The sequence below is a fragment of the Rissa tridactyla genome, chromosome 17, assembly GCF_028500815.1.
Source record: "Rissa tridactyla isolate bRisTri1 chromosome 17, bRisTri1.patW.cur.20221130, whole genome shotgun sequence".
Classification (NCBI taxonomy): Eukaryota; Metazoa; Chordata; class Aves; order Charadriiformes; family Laridae; genus Rissa; species Rissa tridactyla.
Window position 1 is genome coordinate 1,477,346 of NC_071482.1, and position 20,166 is coordinate 1,497,511.

At 47.4% G+C, this 20,166-nt stretch overlaps 2 protein-coding genes across 2 annotated transcripts; one reads left to right on the forward strand and one right to left on the reverse strand.

Annotated features, from left to right (window-relative positions):
* Positions 1 to 2,600: 2,600 nt before the first annotated feature.
* Positions 2,601 to 6,054, reverse strand: LOC128918575 (T-cell surface glycoprotein CD3 gamma chain-like). The gene is made up of 5 exons (XM_054222968.1): positions 5,665 to 6,054; positions 4,327 to 4,536; positions 3,698 to 3,829; positions 3,234 to 3,277; positions 2,601 to 2,899 (listed from the first exon to the last, which is right to left on the reverse strand). The coding sequence occupies exons 1-5, from the start codon at positions 5,735 to 5,737 to the stop codon at positions 2,837 to 2,839; spliced, it is 522 nt and encodes a 173-aa protein (XP_054078943.1). The 5' UTR covers positions 5,738 to 6,054; the 3' UTR covers positions 2,601 to 2,836.
* A 452-nt stretch (positions 6,055 to 6,506) lies between these two features.
* On the forward strand, positions 6,507 to 20,077 carry ZW10 (zw10 kinetochore protein). The gene is made up of 16 exons (XM_054222944.1): positions 6,507 to 6,674; positions 6,940 to 7,074; positions 7,896 to 7,997; positions 8,190 to 8,267; positions 8,392 to 8,551; positions 9,106 to 9,255; positions 9,854 to 10,045; positions 10,660 to 10,823; positions 11,548 to 11,730; positions 12,222 to 12,460; positions 13,478 to 13,549; positions 14,270 to 14,439; positions 15,041 to 15,171; positions 15,650 to 15,781; positions 16,781 to 16,983; positions 17,995 to 20,077. The coding sequence occupies exons 1-16, from the start codon at positions 6,558 to 6,560 to the stop codon at positions 18,113 to 18,115; spliced, it is 2,349 nt and encodes a 782-aa protein (XP_054078919.1). The 5' UTR covers positions 6,507 to 6,557; the 3' UTR covers positions 18,116 to 20,077.
* The last annotated feature ends 89 nt before the right edge of the window (positions 20,078 to 20,166 follow it).

The following is a 20,166-nucleotide window of genomic DNA, read 5'->3' on the forward strand; positions in this document are numbered from 1 at the left end:
AGCTCTGTAACTTGAGTTCTGCCTGGGTTCTGTTAGAAAGATGGCGGGCTTCTTTCCTGTTGGTAAAGATCCATTTTAACTTTTGTACATACATTTAAAAACTGTAATATGTTAATAAAATGCAGACAGCACCACCAGATATGCATTGGAAAAGATTTCACCTGTGGTTTTGTCTCTGTTAAATAAGAAAAGGTTTTGTTAAGGGGAGTTCCCAGGTCCGGAGCAGTCCAAGACAGTGAGAGCTTCTATAGGTTTGTGTCGACTCACCTTGAGGCAAGCCTACAAGGTGTTTGGGAGCAGACCGTGCCAGGGCGGAGGGGATGACAACTCCACACATAAAAATACACTGTCGTGCCTAGCAGAGCGGGGCCTGAGAGCAGGGCCGGGGTCAGCAGGAGCTGGGGAGTGGGTCTGGGGACAAGGGAAATAGCTGAGGTCCCATGCGCTCAACTCAACAAATGTTAAATCTGCCTGATTTTAAAAGCTGCAGTTTCCAAAGCAGCAGCAATGGGACAGGTAGTAACTTAAGGAGAAGGGGCCAAGAGATGCTCTGATACCTGGGAACGTTTCTGGTCTAACACTGGCTGCATTAGCCGCATTTCTGTTGCTCTGCAGAGCAACAGCTCTGAAGAAAGGAAACAGCAGCAGTGATGGGGGCCGGGGGTGGTTTAACCCTTGAGTTTCAGCATGGGGAGATGAACACCTAAGAAGTTTCATGCTTCACATTGCTGTGCTTACCCTGCAGGATGTGGTTTTAAAGGCAGTACAGCTGGGTTTGCCATACAAGGTGCTAAACATCTAGGAGGGAGATTGCAAGATACAAAGAGTGCTAACCCTGAGCAGCTCTAAAACCACTCTGGGCCATGTTCTCAGCTTCTGCAAAACATCACTGCTCCCGGGACGCTTGCTCAGCCCAGCCGTACAGCCCATTACCACGAATGGGATGTGAGAAGCCTGGAGCGCTCCAGGTGTACAAAGCCAAAATTTTGCTTCAAACTACACCCCGGTGCTTCTGCCACTGTTTATGGGGCTGCATGTTCGCCCCCGCCAGCGCCATCCCACGCTCTCCTTATCTCAGTGGGATCAGCACTCATCCAGTGACATCTCTCTGCCTCCGTGCTTACCTGCACTATAGAAATAGTGCTTTGACCTCCCAGAGATGATGTGCTGAGGAGCCTCTCACCAACAGACAAGTTGCAAATGTTGCCCCTGCTGTGTCTTTGATTTGCGTAGAGCATACCCACCCACTCTGCTCTGTGTTTCTCCTGCTCTTTGAGTGTGGTTAGCCGCCTTTGCTCACTGCTTTAAGATCTGATGGTGATTAAAGCGCTATGAACTAGACAGTCTGCTGGTCGCTTTTTTTATAAGGTCCTACCTAGATTGCTTTGCAGACCAAAGGCGGGTATTGGCATAGTCCACCTGCAATGGTCCTATCGGGCTCAGCCTTCACTGGAGCAGGTCAGAGCGGAAAAACCGCTGAGACATTATTCTGCTCCTGCGAACAGCAAAATGTTGTCATGTAAAGAGCCGGCGCTGTAGAAAAACAAGTCCTTTTCTCGTTCACCGTCCACAAGGCTGATCACATACTGATTCCTGTAAGGGCACGGGGGGTACACCCACAGCTTTTCACACCCTATGTGTTGTTTGCTGTGCCAGACGCGTCACAGATTGGTGCCCAGTTTTTATTGAGTGTTAACTCTTCCGGTGCTTACTTTATACCACTGAGTCACACAGCCTGGTGCTCTCCAAAGCCCATCACCCGCATTCTTAGAAAAGCAGGAAAACACAACCTACCTACAGGTGTGTGCAACTGGCACACGGAGGGTGTCCTGGTTTCTGAGGTTTCTAACTGCTAGCTGATCCTGTCTGTTATCTGCCTGCTGCTTTGGCCATAGTCAGACAGCATTAGCTGTTTCTGCTCAGAGCTCTTGCCAGGAGGAGCTGGGCTGGTGTGCGGAGAGCCAGTGCTGCTCCATGTCTGGAAGGGTGCTTGAGATGGGAAAGGCTCTGAAAGTTTGCTTGACTACATCCTGCACTCAGCACACTGGGATGGCCAATGAGCCCGAAAGGGGGGTTGCTGGATGTCCCACAAAAGATCCCTGGCCTGGTCACAAAGGTGGACTGCAGAGGCAGAGGAGGGTAAAGTGTGGAGACTGCAATTAGATGCCAAGCCCTGCAGGTGCAGAGGAAAAGTCCTCCCGCCTTTCTTCCTGCCAGTCCCCCAGCTCTGTCCAGGGGACCGAGGCACACAGACACTTCGCAGGGGGGGACACGGACCCTGATGAGTGTCGCTGTGCTCCCGGTGTCCCCGCTCCCCGTTCTGGAAGGGGAGTTAAATGAGACAAAGCCTCTGCTACTACCAGAGGCAGCAACCCTCTCCCTTCACAAGGTCCACCATCCCCAGCTTCAGCAGTGGACTCAGATGTCATTTGGATCGTGGCAGAGAGAGGTGGCACAGCCACGGCCGCCTGCCTGCACTGGCAGAGCAGTGTCCTACCGGGACAGGCAGGAGACTTACGGCTCGGCAGGGATCCAGGCAGTTCGCATCCAGCATGCGCCTTCCCCAGCGACTGCACAGCTCCCCGGGCCTCAACACAACCGACGGAGCACGGAGGCTGTGGGATAGGCTCATCTTTAATGAGAGGGATACAGAAGTACAAGAGGTCATGGAAAGAGTGCTACAAGCAGCCCAACCTGGCAAGAAGCTGGACGGTTCTCTAGGCAAAAACCTGCACTGTCTTCTGCCAGCACGGAGCTTACGGAGGCACTGGCGGTGGCTTTGCTGTAATATCAACTCCTGGTACAGAGGCGCCACAGGCCCCAGCGTCTTCCCACTTCACTTGCGGGCCTTGGCAGGTGTCAGCCGGCTATACTGTCCATCGTCCCGCTCACCAAGGGGCTAGGAGGAAAAAAAAGTTGAGACAAGCTACAGCTGCACCTGTCCAGCCCTGGGAGGGAGGGTACAGGGGAAGCTGGCCCAACCCTCCCTTTGCCATGCTTTTGGAAACCTTTCCCTCCCCACACACAGAGTAAGAGGCAGGGGGCAGCTCCACACAGTGGAGGTGGCTGCGAACGCCCCAGCAGAGAGCCATCTCCAGCACAGCTCAGTACCTTGTGGCGTCACGCGTACCCCTGCAGCTGTGCCGTCACGGCCACGCTGGTCCCACCACACAGCCCCACACCATGCAGAGGTGCCAAAGCCCTCAGGCACACGCGTGCATGCCTGTGCTCACCTGGTAGAGCTGCTCGTTGGCAATCAGGTTCTGCCTGTCCGAAGCTAAATGAAGAAAAAAGGTGATCAAGGATCAGGGGAACCATGAACAATGTGGTCAACGTTTGCAAACAAACCTAAGCGGCTGGCTGCTTGCAGCCCTGCGCCTCTGGGAGACTCAGTGGAAAGACCCTGGCTCAGATGTTCCCATGCCATCAGCTGCTGCCTCTGGGATGAAGTTTTGGTGAACCTTGTGCATTTAATGGCTTCTCCTGGGAAGCCGAGCTAGGGGCAGGAAGGATACATGGAGTGCTCACACGAATCCCCACGCTAGACACGCTGTACGCTGGCTGCTGCCTGCAGCTTGCAGTGACTAGGCTCTGCGGGCAGTGACGGGAATAGCGGGCAGTACCACACACAGCTCCTAAAGATGCCCAGGCACCTCCCATCCCCACCCGCAGGCAGCCAGCGGGGCTCTCCCCTCACCTCGTGACATGCGTCCCTTGTCCTGGCCCGTGATGCAATACACAGCAACGGCCAGGAAGATGGTGGCGACAACATCTGCGACCACGATCCCCGAGATGGTGGGAACATCCACTTCGATGCAGTTCTGGCACACTGGAAGCCCAAAAGGACACAGACGCTGAAAGCAGGATCGTGACCAGGACCCTGCCCCTTGGGTGCCTCTTCCCTGCTGCCAGGGTCAGTCTGAGCCTAAAATGCTCAGCCAGCTCTCCCAGTCCAGGCAGGCTCCAGTCCCAGGAGGAGAGAGACCAAAGATTAAGTCTGGCTTGCTGCGTGACCAGGCGCAAGCTGCCACGTGTCCCCAGCACTCAGGACAGGCCACAGGAGAGCCAGCGAGCGGCTAGCAATGAGGCAGTACAAGTGACAGGTTATGGCACTGAACGCTATAGAGAGCTCTGCCAGGGACACCAGATGTAGGGGACCGCACAGCTTTGCTGTTCCCATGGGCAACCTAGCACAGGAGCTGCCAGGACCTCTGAAAACTGGTGGAACAACCCCAAACTCTGAGAGATCAGTAGTTCCCTCAAAAATTTGCTTGGGTGAAAACTCCAGGCAGTTCTGGCTCTAGAAACCGGGTTTGCAACACTTACTTCGATAGTGCACCTGGAGGGGAGAGCTTTCCTTGCCGCCTGTTTCACAACTATAGGTGCCTCTGGGGTCATCGTAAATTGCACCCAAGTCCAGCTGTGTTGTGTTTCCTACGTTATTCCCGTCTTTCCACCATACAACCTGACTTTGGCTGGTTGTCTCGCACTGCAGGAACACCTTCCCGCTGGCTTCCTTCACAATTACCTTCTGTCCTGTAAAAAAAAGGAGAGCAGAAAGCTTCACAGCTGAGTCCTCAGCCCTCATGGTGGTGCAGAGCTCAGAGATCTTGTTCGTGGACATGGCTGTTGTAGGCATTAGGCTGTCCCCCAAGCAGTGGAAAGGACATGGCAAACAAAAAACTCTGCAAAAAGAAAACTACTCAGTGGAAAAGTACTCCACTGTTCAACTGGTGGTTACATTAATGCAGCTCTGGGTAGTTTAGAGATCCAAATACCCTTACAGTGAAAACTAACTGGAATTGGGCACCTACCTGGCCTCCATTCAGACTGTACGCGCATCACCCCCATCCCAGACACTGATCGCATTGGTATAGAAGCGCAACTGCAGTAAGAGACACTTCAACAGAAAGCATAACGTTTCCACCAGCAGGGACAGAAGCTGAGCCCAAATAGGGGGACAAAATCCCATTGGTTTTTTACCCAACAGTAAAAAACATTTTTAGTGAAGAGCATGCAAAAAACCAGGACAGAATTGCTTCCTTGGCCCAAAGGCACCACCTTCAGAGTCTCTAAATAGAGAGTAATTCCTTATCTGCTGAGCACTAGAGCTGAGTATAGAGTACGGCCTCTCCTGCTCACGTATTTATGCCAGGTACAAAGCCCGTGGCTACTCTGCTCTAACACCATGGTCCAACTTTACACGCCCTGTCATTGCAAGATGAGTTTGAGCCTTCACAGCCAGCCAGGGAGTAACGTACGCGGCTCCAGACTGTCACAGCAACGGTCCAGGGCAGGCACAGTCGTCAGAGCAATCCCATCCTCGTGAACCATTATTGCACTGATTCACTCCCTTCTCCCTGTCGACATTTACAAACCTCACGTCAAGATGCCGCAATAGACAACCCCAGGTAGCCACAGGGACCTGCTTCCCAGCCACCCTCCCACCACCACAGAGACACCTAGGGTATGAGCGATACGGGTGGCAGCCTCCAGGGACCACAGCGAGTGCCTGACGAGCCCCGTGCTGACCTGCTGCAGCCCACAGGATGAGCCCCAGCCCTGCCACCTGCATGGGGTCCCTCGGGTGCACCATGCCGGGGGTCTCCACATACTGCATGGGTCAGCATCGCAGCACCCCACGGCTGATACCCAGGGACTTACCTCGGATGCCCCAGATAGCCACAGCCAGGCTGGCGAGGAGCACCCAGGCGCCCAGGGTCCTTTCCCTCCGCATGGCGTGAAGTAGTGGCAGGTCTTTCCCCTGCTCAGTGAAGAGGACGCAGAGAGAGCTCCTCGCCACAACGCACCACGCACCCCGAGGTCTTTGTCAGGTACCGGATGCCGAGGGCTGGAGCTCCCTCCCTCCCACAGCAGCTGGGGGATGTCTGAGGTGCTCTGCGCCTGCCTCCTCGCCCCAGCCATGACGTCCAGGGAGCGGCAAAGGAAGGCAGGTTGGCCTGAGGTAGCAGGTCCCCCAGTACCTGGGGACGTCCAGTAGTCATATCTCCCCCTACAACCACAGGTCCCCCTACAGCCATAGACCCCTAGCAGTTATTCATCCCCCAGCAGCTATGGAGCCCCCCAGCAGTTTTGTGTCCTCCTACAACCATGGACCGCCAGCAGGCACAGAGTCCCCCAAGAGCCATGGAAGTCCCAAGCAGCCACAGGTCCCGGCACAGCCACGGAGCCCCTCAGCAGCTTCGGCTCCTCCTAAAACCACGGACCCCTTACAGTCATATGTCCCCTAAGCAGCCATAAGGGGTGTCCCCTACAGCCATGGGGTCCCCCAGCAGCCCCAGAACCCCCAAACAGCCCCAGGTCCCACTACAGCCATGCACCCCCAGCAGCCATAGGTCCCACAACAGCCACGGAGCCCCTACAGACAAGAGTCCACCAGCAGCCAGAGAGCCCCCCAGCAGCCACGTGTCCCCCGGCCGCAACGGGAGACGCCCCAAGCAATTCTGTCCCAGCCCGGCCGCCGTAGCGGCGCCGGCGCCGTCCCCGTCCCGTGATGCCGCGCGGCGGCGGGCGACCGCCGGAGCGGCAGCGGGGCTATGGCGGCGCCGGCGGGTTCGCTGGTGGCGGCCGTGCTGGCCCACTCGGGCCGCCTCGACAAGGAGGACCTGGGCACCCGCATCGGGCGGCTCTCCCGCCGCGTAGAGGAGCTGAAGGCAGGGCGGGGAACGGGGCGGGGGGATGGGGACGGACGAGGGGAGCTTCGGGGAGGCAGCAGCCCCGGCGCCGCTGCGGGCCGCCTCGGCCCCGGGCGCCGGTCTCCGGCCCTTCTTTGGGGTTTTCAGTCCGGGCTGGGGGGAAGCCCGTCAGTCCGGTGTGCTGCCCCAGCGGCCGGGTGCGAGCGGGGCGGTCCGGGCCGTGAGAGGGTCTGTGAGCGCCACTCACCCGAGTGACGGTGTCCCCGCGGTGCCTCTGCCTCAGGGAGAAGTCTGCAACATGATTAACAAGAAGTATAACGAGTTCCTGCCCAGCATGCAGAGCGCCGAGGACTTGGTGTCGAAGGTGGACGGGCTGTCCAGCAACATCGACCTGCTGAAAGCGGGGATTGAAAATGAGGTGACAGCGGGCTGTTCTAGATGCCACTCAATTCCATCCCAAACCCGTACCCCCCATCTTGGCGTGTTGCAAGGGGGCTGGGGGAGGAGGACTCCCGATTGAGAACCCTGGATGATATCACCCCTAAACTATGCCTTTAAGGTGACACATGCTGCAGAGGTGTGTGTCACATCAGGGGTGTAGGTAAAGAACTGTCATTTAAGGGATTGGCTTCGTTTGCTCTCTGTTGTACAGTTGGAAAAGTGTGTCACGCGCCTCTCCTTCAGAAAAGGGAGAAGGATCGGCCGTGTATATTTCGGTGTGACACAGTAATGGACCAGCCAAGTGTTGTCCCACAGTGATTTTGGGTAGAGTGGGATCCTAAATCATAGCTGTGCACATTCACTGAAGTCTTTAAGGACAAGGTGAGCAGCTCCTACAGGCTGGATGGCAGACCCACGCTGGTTTTTTGCTGTTTTCATTTTCCAACATCTGGGGTTCTGTAGCGATAATTAAGAATTAATTTTTGGCTTAGAGCAAGCTTTTTTGCATTTTAAATGGCTGCATTAAAGGAACACTGAAGTCCTTTTGAGACTAATTTTCCTTACAGTGCCTTTAAAAAACCTATAATGTATTAAAAGAGAAACCAGCTTATAAGTGTTTCCAATGCTCATAAGGATCTTCCTAGCAAGGAGTAAAATGGACAGAGCCTTTTTCCTCCTCAAGAAATTACTCTAGTAACAGAAATATTTAAGTCTCATATCATTATCACTTTTAAGAGCGAACGTGTCTGATGATAACATTTACTTACTGTAAGCGAACTGAAAAGTTTGTTATTTTAGGTTCAGCAAGATCTAAATGTCGCTGTTGCCGAGTTTACTGAATTGAAGCAGCAACTGGAGCGAGACACGCTGGTTCTGAGTATTCTGAAAAAGCTACAGGAGGTGAGGAGGGGGAGCAGCTTAAAATCACAAGTGGTAATCGTCTTCTCTGCTTCTCTGCTGCTCATTCTATGGCATTATTCTGGTCTTCTCTTTGGAATGACTGTCTGTAGCTCCCCTCTCTCTAGCTGCGTGGTTTAAAAAATTATAGTCTAATAGCAGATATAAAGCGGCATATCTAATTGATTGTTACAGTTTGATACAGCTATTAAAGACTACAATACTGCACTGCTGGAAAAGAAGTATGTTACAGCAGCTCAACAACTGGAAAAGGTAACAATAATTTCTTAAGCGTATAACAATACTGTTCATGTATACTTTCAATAAATTTCACAAGATGCTTTTCATTAGCAGGGGCAACACTTACCCACGTTTTGTGTTTGATCTTCACCAACAGGCACGAAGCAGCCTGAAAATGCTGGAATCCCGCAAGGGCTTTGAGCTGAAGATCCTGAAAGCACTAGGCACAGAGCTCACCGTGCAGACACAGAACATGCTCTATCATCTAGGAGAAGAATGGCAGAAATTAGCTGTATGGAAGCTTCCTCCTTCCAAAGGTACTCGCAATTCTAGCCTGTTTCGCTATGTTTGCTTCGCTATGGGAAATGCCTGGTTTCAAGCACCTACAAGATAGGAAATACAGTAATACTGTTGAATGAAGGTTGGTTTAAGGAGCACTTTCTGCCATTTACATAACCTAATGAGCAGGAGAGGTGACTGGCAGCGTTCTTTGGATATCGCTCCACTCCTGGGAGTACTTAGGTGCTACCAAAAGCAATCTGATGTAGTCAGTAGTTTTTAAAACAGAGTTTTGAAGATTCATCTGCCTCATCTGTGGTATTTCTTAGAAAACGTCAAAGCAGAGAGCAGAACAGCTAATTGCAAGAACTGCCTAAGAGTCTGTATGTTGCTGTCTGCATTGAAACGCCACCTTTTCATTTGGAAAAGAAAAAACCTTTTCCTTTGGATTTGACTTGAAATGGAGAGAAGGCGGCAAGGAAAGCTGTTTTCACTAAAGGTCGTTCAATTGCAAGGCAACCAAAACAAGAATTCTCAGATCTGTTGTATCTCGGAACACGCTGACAGTGAGATGGTTCTTCTTTTCCTGTAGAAGGCAGTAGCCTGGAGTCAGCGATGCATTCAGAATTGCACTTGCGCACAGTGCCATCAAAGGAGGAGGAGATTGCTGGCCCACCTGTTGCCTCTGTGCTGCAGGCATTTGCTGTCCTAGGAGAACTGCATACCAAGCTTAAGATTTTTGGTAAGACAGACCGTGGATCCACATAAACATAGCTATAGTAGCCCAGGTGGATATGAGTTCAGACTTGTTTTAAGATGGATCTCGAGATCCAATTCACTTCAGCAGTACACTGGAAGACTTCTTTCTCTCTTGGCTTGTGTTTCCCACTGAGCATGAGGCAAACACTCTGGTTCCTATTAATAGGAAATTATTTATCCTATTACTTATCCAGAACTATTTATCCTTTCCTGTCAATTTAATGTACTGGTTTCATCTGTAGCTATATAGTTTCATGGTCTGATGTTAAAAGAGTTTTTTTCCAGTTACGGCCTCCTCATGTACCAAGAGCAAGCCTTGACTTCAGGCAGCCTCCTGGCTTCAGCATTCTTGGGTGTTGATAAAATAGATCAGGAAGCATGGCAGATGCTAGGACAGGATTTCGTGCTTCCAGCTGTTTAAGTTATTTTTCACTTTACGTTAAATATGCTGCTCTTTGTTAGGACTCCACATGTTTTACATGAGTGAAATAGTCTTTAGTGAAACCAAACCCAGCGTTTTACTCACTAGAGCAAACTACCTGCCTCTTGCTGTTGGAAAACATCTGTTTTTCGTTTCTCAGGCCAGTTGTTGCTGAAATACATCCTCAAGCCGCTGATTTCATACCCATCTCTTCAGCCATTCACAGAGGAACAGTCAGATGTGTTCATCCTACGTTTTAAGTCCGAAGAGCCTAACTTAGATCATTCTTCTCCTATGGAGGTTTTTTACAAGATCCAGCTTGTTTTTGAAGTTCTCCACAAATATCTGCTGAGTAGGTATTTTCTCCCTTTTGGAATCAGATCTTGTTCATGTAATTGGAGCGGAAGCGTTCTGGAATACCTGGTTGTTAAGCAGTATTGAATTATGTGTAAGGTTTAAGCAGCTTTTAACATTAACTTGTTACACTGTGCTCTTGAACAGCTTAGCACCTTGTCAGACTGGACTTAGCGGTGATCCGACATTCAGAGCTAGGAAAATGAAGGAGGAAATGTTTTTTCTTATGAACTAGTCGCTGCATTTAAGACCTTTACATGCCTCAGGTCTGAGAAGTGGAAGCCAGGATGCAATCCAGGGAGGTCTCTCGCTCAGGCTGGTCACACGCAGGATCTTCCATTGCCTAGAAACTGACCTGGGCTTTGCCAGCATTCCACAAAATAAACATGGCTGGAAAAGTAGGCCCAGTGTACACAGAAATCCAATTGTCTTTTGATCAGGTGGGCTATTGTACGAGCCCAGCACATGGCCTGGATAAGAAGAATACCTTTGTTATAAGATTATGGCACAGTTGATAGATGCTGTTCTAACAGGAAGGACTGAACAAACTGCTGAAGGGTCTGGTCCAGAAAGCAGGTGTATTAAAATCCATTTCTTGTGTTTTGAATTCAGATGTGCCTCTTGTGCAGCCTGCAGAAGATAAAAAGGAGTGCAGAGTTACACTCGCAGAACTGCTAGGCGATATGATATGGGAAGAGTTATCAGACTGCCTCATTCAGAACTGTCTGGTGAATTCAATCCCAACCAATAGCAGCAAACTGGAGCAGTATATAGAGGTAAGCCTCAAAATTCAGATCCGTATAGTGGAAATGCCAGATAGCCAGCTTCGACAAAAACCTGTGTTTTGCTAACCCAGAATTACATATTTCTCTCAGTTAAGCTATGGCTTCTTTTTCCTGTCAGTCTCTAATCCATGGAACTTGGGCCATATTTAGTAGGACCTGGAGACTTTCAGGGTGTGCGACGTAAGGCGCTTTGTGGGAGGTAGAAGATGATGATGTGGCAGTACTGCTTCCCCGGGTGGTTTCCTGAGGTCTGATTGCTCAGTTTGTATTTGTCGTTAATGATCACAGGGGTTTCTTGCATAGGACGTGCATTTCTAGAAACTACATACATGAAACAGAACTTACTGCTAGTGAAGAGTGCTCCTTTTCCTGGAGAGGGGGCTGTTTCAAAGAGAAGCAGTCATAGGATAAACCTGGTTCCTTTGCCCCAGGTAGCCTAGTGTAATGACATTTGATCATCTTGCTCCTCTGTTTTTTTAATTAGGTTGCCAGCACAGTCAGAGGGACAGACCTGCAGTTCAAACACTGCATTATTGTGCGATCATGACTCCCAGCTGAGACAGCTTTTTCCAAAAGATTGCTGAAAAGCCGTTGGATGGTTAGCACCCTCTAAAACCTACGTTCAGCCTTTGCTTTCAGCTGAGTGGAAGAGTTTATACCCAACTTTGATTTTAGGAAACTAAGCTTATGTACAATGTTTGTCTGCTCTTCTCAGGTGATTAAATCCACAGAGGAGTTTGAAAAAGCCTTAAAGAACATGCATTTTTTGAAAGGAGACACGACTGATTTACTGGAATACGCTCGTAATGTCAATTCCCATTTTGCTAACAAGAAATGCCAGGATGTGATTGTGGCAGCCAGAAACCTGATGACCTCAGAAATACACAACACTGTAAAGGTGACTGTTGATGCAATACACTGTTTTTCTACGTAGAAAAATAACTTAGCTGTTGAAGGTTGTTGACTCGTCTAGGACAGTCAAGTCCTTTTTTTGTGGAGCACTGAGTACTCTTGATTGTTTGGGGATCGTGGTAACAGCAGTTTGAAAGCTTTTTTTAATAGACCTTAAGTAGGTTATTCCACTAACGAGATGTTTCTTAAAATACTTGAAGTTTGCTTTTATAGGCTTTTCTGGCTAGTGTCATAAGCATAATTAAAATTGGAGGATTACTTACAGAGTTGCTTCTAGATATCCAACACTATATAGATTGTTTTGTGGTCTGCTGTGTTTTTCATAACCCAGGAGACTTCCAGCAGTCTTAGGGGACTTCTGCAGCCTTGTGTTTATCTTGAGTCTTAAATTTCTGGCATTCAGTGTTTTGTAGTCTTGCACAATCTCCTTCCTGTGGGCTCTGAATTATATTACACCTCTTTTCTGTTTTCCCTTAGATCACACCTGATTCCTGTGTAGCCCTACCAAGGCTTCCTGGTCCTGCAACAGGAGATCACTTAAAAATGGAAAAAGCTTCTAAACTTCTGCATAACGACATGCTGAATTTGGAGAACGAGACTAAACTGAGCCAGTACACTTTTTCTCTGCCCACATGCCGCATCAGTTCTTCAGTGGAGAAACTGATGGAGCTGGCGTATCAGACACTGTTGGAGGCCACAGCCAGCACAGATCAGTGGTAGGAATTATATTCTTTGTACATATATACGTATATCTCTGTATCTCTCTGTCTCTCTCTCAGTGGGTAACTCTTAGGCATCAGATACTTACTGCCTTTAGCAACACCAAGCATCTGTTAGTAGATTAAAAGAACTTTAAAAGAACAGAAGATAGTTCAATATTAGATTCAATCAGTACAGTCATTCTCTGTTCTAGCTGGAGGATGCATCCCTGGGTTTAGGGTAGGCTGGTACAGCAGAAACAGCTGCAGACTGTGTTTCCTGCAATACTTGGGTTAAGCAAGCCGTTTAGACTTACGTTTTCAGAGAATATTCAGGTACGCTTTGTTGTATTGCAGCTATTAAAGCAGTGAAAACATAGTAAGCTCCCTAGTGTGCACGGCATAGTTCACGGCTTCAGTCTTTTAGTTAGGAGAAACATTACCGCAGTGTTTACGTCAATGTTTTATCATGTGTTAGCCGTCAGTTTAGAAAAATCAAAACTATCTCTTTTTTTCAAACCAAACGGTAAGTGCACCCCTTCTGAGGCAAATTCTTGCTTTCTTTGTGCTGGGTGAAAGCAAAGAACTCCAGCCCTGGATCTGGCAGGGCTCTTCAGAGAAAACAGACATTTTGAGGAACCACATACAGTCTGCTTTAAAAACTGGGGACCACAACTGAATGCCCTTTAGCTACCAGGGCAGAGAAAGGGCTGACTATTTACATACACCTGGCAGGGGAAGGAACATTGTCCCCTTTGTTCCTGGGGTTTCACATATCTCCCTTCTGACAGGTGGTCCGAAGCTTATCTTTTCCACACTGAACTTACAAGGTCATCACAGATTTTGTGAGAAGCCTTTGTGAACTTTTCCAGAACGTTACCTTTGTTGACTTCGCTGTAATTGATCCTGATGGTCTCTTCTTTGTGCCAGTACTTCACTACTAATAAAATCTTGTTTTGGAGAAGGGTGAGGATCACTTGTAAACAAGACATTAATTCCACTGACAAACTAACACAAACCTTGTTTTCCTTGTAGCTGCATACAGCTCTTCTACTCTGTGCGGAATATATTCCAGCTGTTCTATGATGTAGTGCCAACATACCACAAGTAAGTGCGTGTGTATTACCTAGGGCCTAGTTTGGAGAGAGAACGGTGCTATTGGAACAGCCCCGCTTGTCCCCAGGTTGTCCACCGCAGCCAGAGATTACAAAGGGCTTCCTCCAGCAGCAAAAAGCTCATGCTTTTAATCTATTATTAAATTGTACCTGCTGCAAAATAGGTGCTGGAGAGTTTCTGAGTCGGCAGTCCTATAACCAAGGAGGTAGCTGCAGTTCTTGTAACAGTTGTGTTTGAATCCAGCCACATAACTTTGACACCAGGACTGATGCAGAGATTTTTCATTATATTTTTCCTGTAAAAGAGAGCAATAAAGATTGGAAGTATATAATTCTGTCAGAGAACACTGGACTATTACTGAAAAGGACTTCTCTCTTATCCTCACCATCGTGCTATAACAAAGCGTCTTCCTCTTTGAAAGTCCCTTGCTAGAAACAATGTGGATATAGCTCATGCTTCAAACACTAAAGCACCATTTCACTAGCTGTGAAACTCTTTTCCTCTAGATTCTCACGTAGATGCGTCTTGTGCGCGTTAAATACTTTTGTTCTGGCTAAATATCTTGATTGGGCGTTGCCCACAGTTAGTTACTTGCAACACGTGTCTGAGGCAGACCGTGAGTTTCTCTAGGGTAGGCATAGCAATTATTTGAACAGAGCCAGGTCTAAGTAAATACGTTTCTTCCTTTTCTCTTCCTCCTTCCTGGAACAGAGAGAACCTTCAGAAGTTACCGCAGCTGGCAGCCATTCACCACAACAACTGCATGTATATTGCTCACCACTTGCTCACCCTGGGACACCAGTTCCGATACCGCCTGACTAACATCCTGTGCGACGGAGCAGCTACTTTTGTAGATCTGGTACCTGGTTTTAGGAGACTTGGTAATCTTACCCTTCAGTATTGAAATATATTGATGGATGACATGATAATTAATCCTGGCGTTTGTTGCCCAATTATTTAATATGTGGCTACTGACTCGAGCAGTGGATTGTATTTAAGAGTTCTGGACAAGTAGCAAGGATGTTTTCTAAGTGGGGAAGTCTGACAGAGCATTACAACTCTGAGCAAGATAGCTGTTTAGGGCTTGACTCTTTGAAACCCCACTCTTCTTGTCCAGCACATAGTTCCAAGAACAGTTCATTATCCAGAGAGATGTTGTGGCACTCAGATATTTGGGGATCTTCTGCTCAGTCCTTTGATATTTTCCTTAGCTTATTCTGTGGAAACAAATTCTGAGGTAAGTTTGTAAGAGGAGCCTGTCATCCATAGCTAATTCTGCTCCTCGTCTCTTTTTCCAAAAGAGCTTACCAAATATGCGACTGGGCCTGGTTAAATTGGTTCTAGGAGACTGTTTAGAGACTAGAAATTCCTTTAAAAATAAAACATAGCAAGTTCACTGTTCAGCACTTACAGTCTCCACATTGGTAGAGCAAATTTAATAATGGCATAATTGCTTCTCTCTGCTTCTTTTTGCTCTTAAAGGGATGGAGTGTTTTCTGGCCCAAATGCGAGTGCAGAAAGGAGAAATCCTGGAGAGGCTGTCAAGCGCCAGGAATTTTTCTAATATGGATGATGAGGAAAACTACTGCGCAGCAAACAAAGCAATAAGGCAGGTAAGCAAGGCAATCAAAGCTAAATATCCCATTGTCTGTAGACGTCCTTGGGAAGGAACAGCATGTAATCTCAGTCCTGAGAACTGTGCAGTGTTCCAACAGAGTGGAACTTTTCAAAAGAACAATTTTCTGGAATGTTTTTTTTTCCCTCCAGGCTGTGTCTTTTTGTAAAATTGAAGCATGCTGAGTTTAGTGCCTCTTGCTCTGAGTTGAAATGAAAAGCTTCTTAATCTTGACCTTTTGTTTATAGTATGTTTATGATGATTTTTATTTTTCAAGGAAAAGACCTGTCACACTTTTAGTAAGCCTTAATGCAAACTGAAAATGTTGTATTTTTTCCACAGGAATGTCTGCCGTGTAGGATAGCAGGATACTTCATTGCCTTTTGCTTCTTTCAAACTGGTTTCTGACTATAGGTAGTTACCTTATCATTTAGTGCCTCTCGACACGTAGATAACACAGAGCTGTTATCTTCCAGGTATTGCATCAGTTGAAAAGACTAGGAAAAGTCTGGCAAGATGTCCTTCCAGTGAACGTATACTGCAAGGCTATGGGGACTTTACTGAACACAGCGCTCTCAGAGATCGTCACTAGGATTGCTGCCCTAGAGGTAACTGCATGAGATGAACATGCCGGGCATGGAGTGGTGTGAACAGCTAACATTTGTGACCTCTAGAAGTTCTTTTTGAGCTCAGGTTTCAGGGTAACAGTTGTCTTTCACAGAAATTATAATTGTGGTCCTCTATATGAGAAATGTTCGATACACCAATAATTCATATCTAATTGAGACATATATACTGTCATAGCCGTTCCGTGACTCTGTAGTGAAGGGGAGAGCCAGGGAGGTGCCTTGGTTTCATCTTAATTTGGATTTAGGTGTGTCACTCCTACTATAAACGTTTCTATGAATCCATCTCTTCTTCTTTGTTCAGGGTACAGGAGTTAAATGGTCTCAAACTCCCATCTATTTCGATATGATTTCAATCTGTGCATCTCTAATCCTATCTAGGCACCAGATGCCAAAATCGCTGTGGCATTTCAAAGCGAGATTCTTACCTGTTCAAATCTCCATTTGACTGCCTGTACTGTGTTTAAGTGATTATCAGATTACCTTGGGTCAAGTACAACTATCCTATTACGTTTCTTAATTAAAACGTGTTTTCACAGCAAATGATAGAAATACGTTAGTGCATCTGTTCTAGTTGTAGTCTACATCCAAAGAGCCTTCCCACTGTGCATTAGGCCCGTAAGTCCTCTTTTCCCATAATGGCCGATTTACAGGACACTTGCTCAGGCCTGCATGAAGGCTTGGCTTTCATCATGGGGCTGGCAATGCCTGAGCAATTCCCTTGTGAACTGTTCAAACCTTCATCACAACGCCCCTGCTTTACAGTGAAACGCTTGCTATTGCCCCAAGATCCTGTTTAGAAACACAGCCATTGTCCTGAGGCAATCGCTGAGAACTTGCTGAAATAGCTGTTCATGAAATAAGTTATATTTGCTTGAGAACGTTAAACATGATCTAAACCGCTGCTTTCATTTCCCTTAGTGCTTGGTGCTCTAAGAACATATCTGACTGCTCCTCTATTACCCATTTGTTCAATTCTAGGATATCTCTGCAGAAGACGCAGACAGGTTGTACTCCCTCTGTAGGACCATGGTGGAGGAAGGACCCCAAGTTTTCATCCCACTACCTGAAGACGACAAAAATAAGAAATACCAAGAGGAAGTTCCAGTCTACGTGCAGAAATGGATGACATTCAAAGAGCTGATGATCATCTTGCAAGCCAACCTCCAAGAAATAGTAGATCAGTAGGTGTCTTCCTTTCTTCCTTTTCAGTTAGTCGTTTGCCCCAGTAACGGGGAGCTGGGAAGCGGTCTGACACCAGCAGGGCACTGCACTCAAGGGATTTCGTTCATGTTCAGATGGAAGGCAATCACCGTTAATAAGGGTCAGATAATTGCTCCTAGGGCTGTTTCTTGGCTGTGTGTTTATAGTCCATTTCAGACTTCCTCATATGTTCAGCTGCCTCCTGCAAAGGAAAAGGCAATGATAAAAAAAAACAAGTTCCATGGAAGAGCCAACACAGAGTGATTGCGCATCCCCCTTGGTTTCTCAAAGTGCAGAAGTATTGCACAGTAGGCAGCCTAGCATTTTGCCTACAGCGTTTGTCGTTAGCTGTGCCTTGCCGCTGCAATCGTTCCATGATCAGCCTCTGCTTTATAGATACCGTTTCTTACTTTTAACTTGCAAGGGGGATTTATCCGAACTATACGTGAGGATTTGCATAATTACTTCTATTACTTTAGTTGGCATGAGTTGTCAGAAGCTGGATATTCCCTGTTCACAGCTGCCTCACATACATCTGAATGGCAAGAAAACATACTGTCCTCAGCAGGCAAACTGAAAAGGCACCAGCCATGGAGAAAGCACAGAGGGAAGGCAGTTCCTCTTCTGTGCCCTGCTCGTTGCTGCTGTTGGAACCGCGTTATAGACACCAAAGGTTCCCAACCTAGGCACAAACCATTCCTTTTTTTTCCTCTGCTGTTGTTTGGGAGGTGAATGGGGATTCTGCAGACAGGCTTTAGGCTTATTTTGGAGAAGGAGGAGGCACAGCTAATGAGTGCAAGAGTCACCTCACAACCTGTTGCTTTTTATGCCTAGCTAAACAATTCTGGACTCAAGGTGCATGCGGCTAATAAGCTGCTAACTGGATTTGTTTTGCCATCAGACTTACTACTGTAACAAGTGCTCAAAAGGCTTGTTTTAACATGACATTTCTGTGCAGTTTGGTTAAATAAAGATCTTTCTCTTCTTTGTAGGTGGGCAGATGGGAAGGGGCCTCTTGCAGCTGAATTCTCCGCAGCTGAAGTGAAGAGTCTGATCCGAGCCTTGTTCCAGAACACAGAAAGGAGAGCAGCAGCACTGGCCAAGATTAAATAACTCTGTGTTCGCTCCTACATGTTGCGTCTTCTGATAAAGCAAGAGCAAACTGAATCTTTCAAATATTTTTTTGGATTTGACCCTTATTTGTTTGTACTGGTATAAAAAAAAAAAAAGCTTAGCATTAGGTAAGTGCTTCCTGGAGGCTTGACTGAGTGGGGAGAAACAGTTCCTAGCTCAATATTTGTAGGGTGAATAGGATGGCTCTATGAGTCTGGGACCAAGAAATCAGAAGTGGATAACACATGAACACTAACTGCTTATGCTCCATCTGCCGGGCAGATGCAGTTTGGGCTTGAAAATTCAATCTCCTGCCATGCTCCCTAGAGGTCTGGCCAGATCCAAGTTTTCTCTCATGGGCTGGTGGGTGTACAGTCCTGGTAAAGACGACATGCTTTTTATGATGTTTGCTAATTTCTGTTCTCTAGGATTTAATCTTCCTGTTAAGCCCAGCATAGAGAAATAAATCAAATCATGTATCCGACACCTCTTTGTGAAAACAGGCACTCTTGTCAGATGGGCCTTTCAGGCAAGGCACAGCATAATGTCATCTCAAGCTTGCTCTCCTAAGGGTCTTACAGAGGGATTTTTATTTCTCAATAGTGAATCTTACCTATGCAGTTTTACATCAGCGGGCACTTAGCCCCTTTGTGTCTTACCTCTTCTGTTCCTGCAAATCATGTGTGAAACCCACAGACTTCAGTAGCTTTTGATATCCTTCTGAGAATGCTGAAGTGCCAAACTTTGCTCTTTCCCACCTCAGGTTTCCCTGAAGAGCAGGCCTCAAGAGTGAAAATTTAGGGGTGGGAAGAAGAAAGATGAGACCCTGTTCTGAGCAAACTGTTTATCAAGTCACAGGGTTTTGCATAAGTAACAAAATTCCTCATGGCTTTATTTCTCATGGAAAATGTCTTAAAATGGACTTAGAATTTTTCAATCTCACTTGCCAGCTGTAGAAACCAGTTCAGCTCCTTCCTTTACTTTTTTGTTGCGTGTGAACTAGGTAGGTCTGGCATCTGTTGTCTTTCTGGTAGTAAATTTGCTGTCCTTTAAGAATAATCATGAAATTGTTTAGATTGGCAAAGACCTTTAAGATCACCAAGTCTAACCGTAAACCCAACACAGCCAAGTCCAGCGCTTAACCACATCCCTCAGCACCACCTCTACATGTCTGAAATACCTCCAGGTATGGCGACTCAACCCCTTCCCTGGGCAGCCTGTTCCAGTGCTTGACAAGGCTTTCAGTGAAGAAGCTTTTCACAATATCCAATCTAAACTTCCCCCAGCACAGCTTAAGGTCGTTTGAGAGAAATGTAAAGGAATATAAAAAGGGAGTGAAGTGTGCACTCGTAGCATTATTTTTTAAGTTACAAAAGGCTATGTTTGAGACTGAGAAATGTACGTTTCTTTTAATTGAAAAACTCACTAAGAACATTCATTAAAACTGCCCAGAGGCCAAGATGTGCCAGTTGCTGCACGCGTGGAACAAGGCATTTCCTACCATGTGGTGCTTGCAACCTGCTTACAAAAGTTTCAGTCACAGAGCTTAATGTTTTAATCTGTTATCTACTGTTGTATTGTTTTCATTTGCAGTTTTGTCTGACTTCTGTTCACATTTCTAAGCACTGGTGCAGAGCCTGAGTCGCAGCTGGCTTTCACGGTGCACCTAAGGCATTGCAGAACTGAGTGGCTGGGCAGTTACACTGAGTCCAGCACATGGGGATGCAGCAAGGGAGAGAGATAGTAAAGCAAAATCTGACTGCCACTTAAACCTTGAGCTTTTCCTTTTCTTCCCCTCCAAGTAATTTCTCTGAGTGGTCCCATAACACTTGTGTCTCATGGGATCCTCTGCCCCTTTACACACAGCAATCAGAAAACCCATGTATTTTGAAAAAAGCCTCCCATGTGGACTGTTCACAGAAGTGTAATTTGCTATTTTCTTTAATAAACTATTTATACTGAGCACATTTTCTAGTGTTGTCTGGGGATTCTGTTAGGGTTATAGTAACACAGTATGAATTAGTCCTGGACCGTTCTCCACTTACTACGTG

Coding starts and splice junctions, on each gene's coding strand:
- LOC128918575 (XM_054222968.1), bottom strand. CDS start 5,737: ATGCGGAGGGAAAGGACCCTGGGCGCCTGGGTGCTCCTCGCCAGCCTG. Junction 3,830..4,326: donor CCTCCAGGTGCACTATCGAA/GTAAGTGTTGCA, acceptor TTGGGCTTCCAG/TGTGCCAGAACTGCATCGAA. Junction 3,278..3,697: donor CAAGGGACGCATGTCACGAG/GTGAGGGGAGAG, acceptor TTCTTCATTTAG/CTTCGGACAGGCAGAACCTG.
- ZW10 (XM_054222944.1), top strand. CDS start 6,558: ATGGCGGCGCCGGCGGGTTCGCTGGTGGCGGCCGTGCTGGCCCACTCG. Junction 13,550..14,269: donor GTAGTGCCAACATACCACAA/GTAAGTGCGTGT, acceptor TTCCTGGAACAG/AGAGAACCTTCAGAAGTTAC. Junction 14,440..15,040: donor ACCTGGTTTTAGGAGACTTG/GTAATCTTACCC, acceptor TTGCTCTTAAAG/GGATGGAGTGTTTTCTGGCC.